This window comes from Octopus bimaculoides, chromosome 10, assembly GCF_001194135.2.
Source record: "Octopus bimaculoides isolate UCB-OBI-ISO-001 chromosome 10, ASM119413v2, whole genome shotgun sequence".
Taxonomy (NCBI): Eukaryota; Metazoa; Mollusca; class Cephalopoda; order Octopoda; family Octopodidae; genus Octopus; species Octopus bimaculoides.
The window spans coordinates 88,794,316-88,804,279 of NC_068990.1; the positions used below are offsets into that span (position 1 = coordinate 88,794,316).

The 9,964-nt window shown below is 34.0% G+C and overlaps 1 protein-coding gene across 1 annotated transcript in view; it reads left to right on the forward strand.

Moving 5' to 3' along the window:
• The first annotated feature begins 6 nt into the window (after window positions 1–6).
• LOC106869402 (uncharacterized) overlaps window positions 7–9,964 on the forward strand; it is a 21,604-nt gene continuing 11,646 nt past the window's right edge. Inside the window, exons 1-9 of the mRNA XM_014915125.2 lie at window positions 7–208; window positions 524–757; window positions 1,300–1,470; window positions 2,295–2,465; window positions 3,030–3,269; window positions 4,641–4,874; window positions 6,009–6,179; window positions 7,563–7,802; window positions 8,877–9,110. Of these exons, the coding sequence (XP_014770611.2) occupies window positions 19–208; window positions 524–757; window positions 1,300–1,470; window positions 2,295–2,465; window positions 3,030–3,269; window positions 4,641–4,874; window positions 6,009–6,179; window positions 7,563–7,802; window positions 8,877–9,110 (1,885 nt within the window). The 5' untranslated portion in view covers window positions 7–18. The remainder of the gene's footprint in view (window positions 209–523; window positions 758–1,299; window positions 1,471–2,294; window positions 2,466–3,029; window positions 3,270–4,640; window positions 4,875–6,008; window positions 6,180–7,562; window positions 7,803–8,876; window positions 9,111–9,964) is intronic.

Here is a 9,964-nt window from a genome sequence, read left to right on the forward strand (position 1 = left end):
GATGCCGTTCTTGATGTGATGGGGAAAAAATTGTTGAAAAATAAGAAAGTAACAACAGAAACCTGTATAGAAAAATGTTTGTCTCATAAAAATTGTTTATCATTTGAAATGACAAAAAGTGGAAAATGTTACTTATCAAAGGAAACTGCAGCTACCTCCGAGAAATTAAAGTCAGCCAAAGACAGAGATTACTACCAACGAATAAAACGTAATTATTCTTTGCATTTTATTACTAGAATTCTCTTTTCAATTATTTCTGAAATTTGCAATTCCATTTGTATTTCATAATGTATAGACAACCATTTCTGTAAAGCCATTGACGGAGTTATCTTTCAAATAAGTCTGAAGATGTTCTGCAACTTACATGAATTCTGATTAAGGTGTCATTTTGTGGATCAGTTTTTTGTATATAACAAACAGGTCATTTACTAAATTATGCACCACATACTTTATAATGTTTTATATATATGTGTGTGTTTGTGTGTGTATGTAAAATATACTTCTTGTTTTCTTTTTTTCCCAGCCGATGATAAGCAAATTACGCTCAAAGAAGTTAGCATACCAGGCAAGGATATTTTAGGACTACATAAGAAAATGGATTTAAAGAAGTGTAATGAAAGTTGCCAGCGATATCCAGAATGTAACTCTTATCAGTACAATGAGAAAGATAAGATGTGTAAGTTGACAAAGGCGACTCACTTGACACATGAACTTAAAATCAGCAAGGGAATTTGGGATACTTACTTCCTTAATCTAGGTTAGTAGAGTGTTTCCGTCTTATTTACTGTGTATATTGCCATGTGTACATGTGTGTGTAGCACACCTTTATATTGGAAAGCATTGGCTATGATGAATCATATTACAGTGCTTTGAAATTCCTGAAGTGTTGTGCATGAAATATATATTATTTGTTTGTGTGTGTGACAGTAGACTGCTTGAGAAGACCCATCCATTCCAGCAAAAATGATGTTCTAAATGTATTTCATTTACACTGTCCAAGACATTACCCATTACAATTCGTCTTGGCCTAACAGCCCTTAACGTTTGTCTTCATTGATTGTTTACTCTGTATGTCTACTCTATCGTCGTTTGTTCATTCGAAGCTCTAACTCTCCATGAATTTTATATTGACTTACTTGATAACCCTGCCAGTGCTGGTGTCATGTAAAAAGCATCCAGGCCTTTTTCAAGTTGATTCACTCATTGTCTTTTATTTGTAACATTATCATTACTGCCTCATTCTCACCCTCCTCCTAATCTGCACTCACCATTGATACTATTTTCTCTTATCAATTCCAGATTACTTAGAAATTAACTGCGGACCTCCAAATGATGTTACTGGTTCAGTGAAGTCCTACAATTCCACCACCTATAAATCTGAAGTGAACTATACTTGCCCAGAAGGAGAAAAATTAAATTCAGTATGTGAAAAGGACAACAAATGGACTCCTGTAGCATCTGTTTGTAAAGGTAACATAAATAGCTTCTCTCTTCTTGTCTCTGTCTTTCATTTTTCTGTCTTTCATTTTTCACATGCCACCAGCACATGTGCTGGTAGGATGACTCTGGCAACGATCATACTCAAATGGTGCTTTTCACATGCCACTGGTATGGGGGCCACTCCATGGCCCTGGCAATGATCACGCTTGGATGTGTTTTAACATTCCATTGGTATGAGTGCTAATCAGGCGGTACTGTCATCGGCTACGTCAGCAATTTTGATTTTGATTTCACTTGCCTCAATAGGTCTTCACAAGCAAAGTTTATTGTCCAATGAATGAGGGGTATTCATAAGTGGGCTGGTTACACCCACTGGCATAGGCCATGAGCCATGGTCTCACTTGGCTTGTTGGGTCTTCTCAAGCACTGCATATCTCCAAAGATCTCAGTCACTAGTCATTGCCTCGGTAAGGCCCAATGTTCGAAGGTCATGCTTCACCACCTCATCCAGGTTTTCCTGGGTCTACCTCTTCCACCTCAACTGCCAGGGTGTGACACTTTTTCACACAGCTGTCCTCATTCATTCACATGTATTTGTGTATGTGTATCTTTAAGTTTATATTTCTATAAATATGTAGATACACGCACACAAATATGTATATACACACATATATAAATATGTATATGTAAATATACATATATGTATATATTTATATATATTTATGTCTAAGTGCAGATTTCTTCAGTTTGTTTCACTAAATATTTTTTATTCTAAATTTGCTGTTATCTTCTAATTCTTATCCTCCTCCTGACATGTACTCATAATCAAAATCAATTTCTGTTTTCAACTCCAGCTTATGCACACATTAACTGTGGAAATCCAAAAGATGTTGCTAGTGCATTGAAGTCCTACACTACCACCACCTATAAATCTGAAGTGACCTATACTTGCCCAAAGGGAGAAAAACTAAAGTCAACATGTGAAAAGGACAACAAATGGACTCCAGTAGCTTCTGCTTGTAAAGGTAATGCAAATAGTTTGCTTTCTTGTTGTCTCTAAGTACTTTTGTTTAATTTTTGTGTTAAATGTATTTGTTGAAGAAAAATGACTGACTCCATGACAATTTTTCTACAGCATTTGAGGCTGGTGGGAGGGAGAGAGGAAGCCAGAGACCTCCTCAAATGGATGATGGATTAAGTCAAGTACTAGGCTTCATTTACTTTCATGTATCCTCACTGTAAAATATGTGGCCTTGTGTTTAAGTTAGGAATCGTTATCATTAATACTGTTGCTATCAACAATAATTATAATTATTCTTATTGTTAAGGGTGATGTATTGAGAGAATCAACAGAGCATCAGACAAAATGTGTTCTGCTATTTTTTCTGCCTCTTTAACTTCTTTCTTCAAATTCTGCTGATGTCAACTGTGCACTCTCAGGAATAATAAAATACAATCCCAATCAAGTGTAGTGGCCGATTTAATGAACCAACTTCTACGTCAAAATTTTGGCTCTTGTTTATGTTAGAAAATATTATTCTTATTGTTGTTGTTAATATTCATTAGTCTCAATTTTATTTTTTCTCTAGATATTAAGATCCATTTTATGAAAATAAAAAATGCAGTTCTGGATGTAGTTGGAAAAATAATATTAAGTGGTAAAAATATAACAGAAGATGACTGTGCAGAAAAATGTTTGTCTGACGAAAAGTGTTTATCATTTGAAATAAGTAAAAAAGGTGGAAAATGTTACTTATCAAAGCAAACTGCAGCTTCTTCCAAGAAAATGAAGTTAGACAAAGACAGAGATTACTACCAACGAGTAAAATGTAATCATTCTTTGTTTTTATAGGAATTTTCTTTTTGTCTTTTTCTGAAATTTCTGATTTCATTTGTACTTCATAGTATATAGAAACCATTTCTGTAAAGGAATATGGCTACGTCTGTCCTTTGAGGACAGACGTAGCCATATTCCTGATAAAAAGTGCAATGTTAGGTAGTGTAAGTACTGTTAGGGTTTTTTCACCTTGAACACTATATGCATGCTTTCAATTGTCTTTTTATGTAAGAAAGGAAGCTCTTGTTGAATTTCTTAATCCTGGATGTTGGTGATGGTGGTGGCAGCAGCAACAGTAACAGTAAAGATGGCAGTGGCTGTGGTAGTGGTGGTAACTTCAGCTTTCTCTTCATATGTTTATGTTGACATGGCTTAGTGCTGTTAAAGCACTGTTCTCACATAATCTGATATACAAAACAAGAAAATTGCAGCAAAGCTGTGTGGAAATGGTGTCAGACATAGCATGAAGCTAGAAGTAACAACTTAATTTATGGTAAACACCTTGTTACATGCATTTATCTCAGGTTTCAGAAGTCCTCAGACTCTGCTATAACACTCCTTCCTGATCTTCTCTTTCATTTTTCATGCTTGCATGCTGAATACCAGAACCTTCATTTATTCCTAGGTGTGTATAGGTTTGTTCCTGCTCAAGTTGTTTTATAACTGTTTCAACATCTCACTTGACTGAATTAGAGTTTATTATTGTTGTTGTTGTTACTGCTACTGCTACCATTGTTGTTATTGTTGTTGCTATTATGTCATAGTTATTTTTTAAATATTAGATAATTATGTAAAAATCCATGCAGTTAAAATTTTTAATAAAATATAAGAAAATCACTTGGTGCATTGTTTTATAAATGTACAATATATTATGAAAAAAAAAAACTGTCCATCTAGAAAATTATTTTTCAGCATAAGACACCCACCCTTCTCAGAATTAATGTGGATTCTAGTACATCAAAATGTTGCTTGAGTGTTTTGGTAGTAGATAATCCATTTGTACATCCTTCTGATAGTGTGCTTTTTTTTTAGATTGAATGACCATAATAACACTTTACATTTTATGGGTATACTGATCCTAAAAAAGAAGACCATTAGAGAAGAGATATACAAATGTTTTGTCTGCAACTTAAGTACTGAGATAATTTTTTGAATGTCTGAAGATGTTCTACAACTCACATAAATTCTGATTACAGCATCATTTTGTGAATTAGTGGTTTATAATAAATTTTCCATTTACAAAATTATGAATCATATGCTTTACAATATTTAATAAATGTGTGTGTGTGTGTGTACTTGTGTGAGTGTTTGGATTGGGATGGATGTTAATAAAATGTAATTCTTGCTTATTGTTTTTATTCAGCCACTGGGGAGCCAGTTACAGTTAAAAAAGTTAACCTACAGAAGGCGGATACTTTGGGACGGGTTAAGAATAAAACCTTAAAGGAGTGCAACAAAACTTGCCAGGAATATCCAGGATGTAATTCTTTTCAGTACAATGAAGAAGCAAAGTTATGTGATCTGAGCAATGTAACTCAGTTGACTGATAAACTTCAGCCCAACGATGGAAGTTGGGATATATTCGTGCTTAACCCAAGTCAGTAGTGTTTCTATTTTACTTATTATGTTATTTCTCTATGCATTTACATTTACATATATGTTTGTATAGTATACATATATACATGTGTGTGTGTGTAATAAAAATTCTTTTAAATGAGTACAGTGAACTTGTTTTTAAGAGTAGAAGATATGTTTTGGACAGAGTCCTTCTTCAGAGGAAAAGTTGAAAGGAGAGAAATTAATGAGAGGCAGCAGAGTCTTACACTCTCTAACTTAAAATAAAAATCGACTGTGACTGATACGGAACACAGGACCATGTGAGCTTTATATGTAAAGAAGAAGTGGTAGAAGAAAAGGTGTGAGGAAGAAGAAGGAAAATGTAATAGAATGAGGTAAAGCAAAGTCAAGAATGAGATGAAGGTAAAAGAAGAGTTGATGGGTAAGAAAGAGCTTAAGGAATTGAGTGGAGGTGTAGGAGTAGGCGGGAAAACATTCATTAAATCTGTCAGTGACATGGTGCTGAGTTCAAATATATAACATTATTCTTTGTTTCCTTGAGAACATGGATCCACGATGCCTTACACTAATAAGTGAGTGATGGAATGACTGGTAATGTTGAAGTAGGGTGACAACAATCTTGTAAACCAAATCTCAAATCTGATTAGCCTATTATTACGTAACATGCTTCACAATTTTAGTATACATACCTTATTAGTATTTCCTCCTAAGTTCTATATACTCTGGGAATGTATTAAAGCTCTTTTCAGGGTTACCTTATTTGAATTCTTACTATCGGGTAATTAACTTCATGTTAATTAACTTCATAACTTATTGAGAATTCCTAAAAACAAGATCCTGTGTAAGACAGTTCGGTATTCTCAATGAATGCACAAAAACCATTTTAAGGGCTACATACTTTGTATTGTTGTTACTGGATTAGCAAAACAATTACGAGAACAGAACCAACAGATAAGCCCCACTTTCCCAGCTAGTATATATATACATATATATATATATGTATGTATGTATGTATGTATTTATATCTATTCTCAATTTCCTTCAGTGTATTTCATTAAATGTATTTTGTTCTAAATTTGTAATTATCTCCTTGTTCTCACCCTCCTCTTAATATATGCTCATCATTGATATCAGTTTCTATTATCATTTCTAGCTTTTACGCAAGTTAACTGTGGATCACCAAAAAGTGTTATCAATGCTAAGAAGTTCTATAAAACCATCACCTATAAATCTGAAGTAACCTATATTTGTCCAGGGGGAGAAAAATTCAAAGCAACATGTAAAGACAATAATAAATGGGATCCAATAATACCCTCTTGTAAAGGTAACATAAATAGGTTCTCTCTTTTTGCTAATGTCTAGATAATTTTGTTTTATATTTGTGTTAAATGTCTTAGTCAGTGGAAAACCAGCTGACAATTTCCACTGAATGTGTGGTTTGTGGAGGAGAGAAGATGATATCGTCTGTCTAGAAACCACTTCAGATGCTTGCAATACAGTGGGCTACATTAAAACTATCTGGGGGCTAAGTAAGGTATTAATTTAGCAAATGACTTATGTATGCCACACAAAGAAACAGGAAGTGTGGACAAATTCTTTCAAGAAGGCTTCCACATAGTTCCTATTTTATTGACAAGGCTTTGTTGTGAAGTTTTAACTATGCAACCAAAATCCCACCCAATACCACATTGTTTAGTGAACTTATTACATCCACAACTATACCTTGGCTCATCTAGGTCATTTTTCTCTTTTAATTTCTAATGTGACTTTTCTCACCCATAATTTGTCATCATCCAAAACTCCATACAATATAATACCTTGAGTCCTTCTTTACTAAAACTTGACGATCCTCTGAAATAGGCTTCTGGTTCTCTCGTTATCCTCCAACCCACCAATCTTAATTACCATAATGCTAATAATAGTAATGCTTCCTGTTTTGTGCTCAAAGCCAAAATTTTTATGAGAGTTGTTTAATAGATACCATGAATCCTACTATTTGACTGGTAGTTTACAATATTATCCCCAACAAGTATGAAAGCAAAGTTGACCTTGGCTTAATCTAAACTGATAACCAATAGAGCCTGAATACATTCTGTAATGCATTCAATTCTCTAATTAGCACACGTGTATACATTGAAAATAAAGATGAGGATGCCGAAGGATTTCTGTTTCAGGCCAACTGAAGAAACCCTCCATCGAAGATCCCCATGAACTCCTTGGATGAGTGTTCTCGCCACTTCTTGTGCCCTGACCTACAGGTTTATGCACTGTGTTCCCCATCCACTCTTGCCACATTCACCTCACTTTCAATCATTTCCCTTCAGGTCAATCTTCCTTTCCATTCTTACCTTCTTTATATGTGAAGTTTTAAAATTCAGATGGGGGAGTGACCAAAAGGGAATCTTATATGTACTCCCACCACAGAATATGCTCAAGTTAGAAGATATTATAAATATTGTTGCTATCAACAATAATTATAATTATTCTTCGGGTTAAAGATGAAATCTTTTAAGCATCAGACAGAATGTTTTTCTATTTCTTGAACTTCTTAGTTCAAATCCTTCACTGAGTCAATAAAATGAAATGCCAGTTAAGTGTGGGGGGGCCAAATTAAGTGACCAATTCTGACCTCAAAGATTTCACCTATATTCTATGTTAAAAATTATTATTGTTGTTCTCAATGGCCTAAATTTTACTTTTATTCTAGCTTCTCAGATTCATTTTGTGAAAATACAAGATGCAATTCTGGATGTACCTGGGAAAACATTGGCAGACAAGAAAAATGTAACAGCAAATGACTGCGCAAAACAGTGTTTGTCTGACAAAACTTGTTTATCATTCGAAATAAATAAGCAAAGTGGAAAATGCTACTTTTCAAAAGAAAATACAGCTACCTCTAAGAAAATCAAAACAACGAAAAGCAGAGATTACTACCAACGAATAAAATGTAATTATTCTTTGCATTTTATCACTAGAATACACTTTTCCATAATTTCTGAAATTCGTGATTCCATCTGTACTTTAAAATATATAGACAACCATTTTTATAAAGACATTGACTGGTTTACCTATAAGGACAGGCATAAGCACATTCCTGATATAAACAATATTAGTAACTGTGAATACTATTAAGACATTCTCATACAGCATTTGTTTACTTTGAACATTTTATGCATGTTTTCATTTTTTTTATCTAAGGAAGGAAACTTGTTTTCTTAAACCTGAATAGCAGCAGCAGCAGCAGTGGAAGTAGTAGCAGTAACAGCAGCAGCACCAGATATGATTTCAAATTTTGGCACAATACAAGCAGTTTGGAGGTGACAAACCATCAATCCAAGTTCTTGACTGTTCTTGTATCTACACCAGGAGAATGAAAAGCAAAGTCAACCCTGGCAGAGTTTGAAGTTAGAATGTAATGAGATGGAATACTGCTAGGTGGCATGGCTTAAGCACAGAATCTCCCCTTTTGTTGCTGTCCTTCATAATCTGATATAGAAAATAACAGAAAGTAGCTCTCTCTCAAACCTCTGCTGTTATTTTTGATGCAGGTTTAATGCTGAGAAAAGTATGGGAACCTCAAGGACATTTGAGATGATGTTCACAATATGGCATGATATCACTGCCAGCTGATAATCAAGACAGACTGAGTGAGTGACGTGAACATGATCTTTACATGTCTTGCACCAAGCAACCGAGGATTTTAGGTTCAATTCTATATTTTGCTAAAGGTTTATACTAAATATGCTTTACTAAGAATGAGGGAAGAAGCTGAGATGTCTTGGAGATGTCAAAGTAATCCATGTCTTCTTTTTGTATGGAGTTCCCCCTTTAATATTCAGAGTGGAATATCCTGCTTTGGAGGATTTCTTTTTATTTATTCTGAGCTGTCATTTTGTGGATCAATTATTTGTAATAAATTGTTCATTTAAAACAAATTATGCACCAGATGCTATATAATATTTAATATGTATGTGTGAAAGTATAAGATAAATTTCTTGTTTTCTTTTTCTATTTTCTCTAGCTGATGATGAGCTTCTTATATTTAAAAGAACTTCCATACCAGGGCAGGATACTTTTGGCCGGCTGAAAAATATAGAGTTAAAGGAATGTCATCGTGTTTGTCATCAAAATCCAGGATGTAAATCTTATGAGTACAATGACAGAACAAAATCCTGTGATCAAAGTAATGCGACTCACTTGACTCAAAACCTTCAGCCTAACAAAGAGGGTTGGGATACTTACATCATTAACCCAGGTCAGTCGAGTATTTTCGTTTTAATTGTTGCATGTGTCAATGTGTGTTTGTATGTATTTGCATGTATGTACAATACATACTAAATGTCATGGATATGAAACACTCGCATTCAGAATTGTAAGTTTCTGAATGGTGATTCAATGCTCACTGCACTTCCTCAGCTTTTGCAAGTTTAATGCATGTTTAATGTGTGTTTAATACAGGAGCAAACACCATCAGTAGATCCAAGTTATCACCATATTTTTTCATCATTCAACTTTTCTAGAATGGATTATAAGATTTAGGCAAAAACAAACAAAAAAAAAAAAACTTTTTATGCATTTGTGTATGGTTAAGACTGAAATAAAATAAAATGAAATATATTAAATAAAGTAAGATAAAATGAAAGGATTTGAAATAGTAAGTAAAATAAAATTTAAAATAAAAAAAAATAAATTGCTTGCAACTATGGAAAAATGGACATACAATGGGTTAAATGTGTGTGTGTATATATATATATAAACAATATATGAGTATATGCATATATATGTACATGTATGTATATATGTTCATCTACATGTACATATAGATACATAACTGGATACATGACGTGGCAAAAGAACAAGGACAAAATGGTAAACAAGGTGCAACAAACAAGCAGGCCACATAGAAACATCCCTTTCATCAGCTGCCACCATTAAAACTCCGATGTTTCGAAGAATTAAGGCAGTACGCATCGTTAAAATGGTTCTTCCCACAAACACAAATTAAATTGTTTTCGTGGAGGGTAGTGGCGGACGGAAAACAAGACAGGAAAACGAAACGGTGAAATAAACAAACAAAAAGGCTGTACAGCCAGACGTGAAGTGTGTATG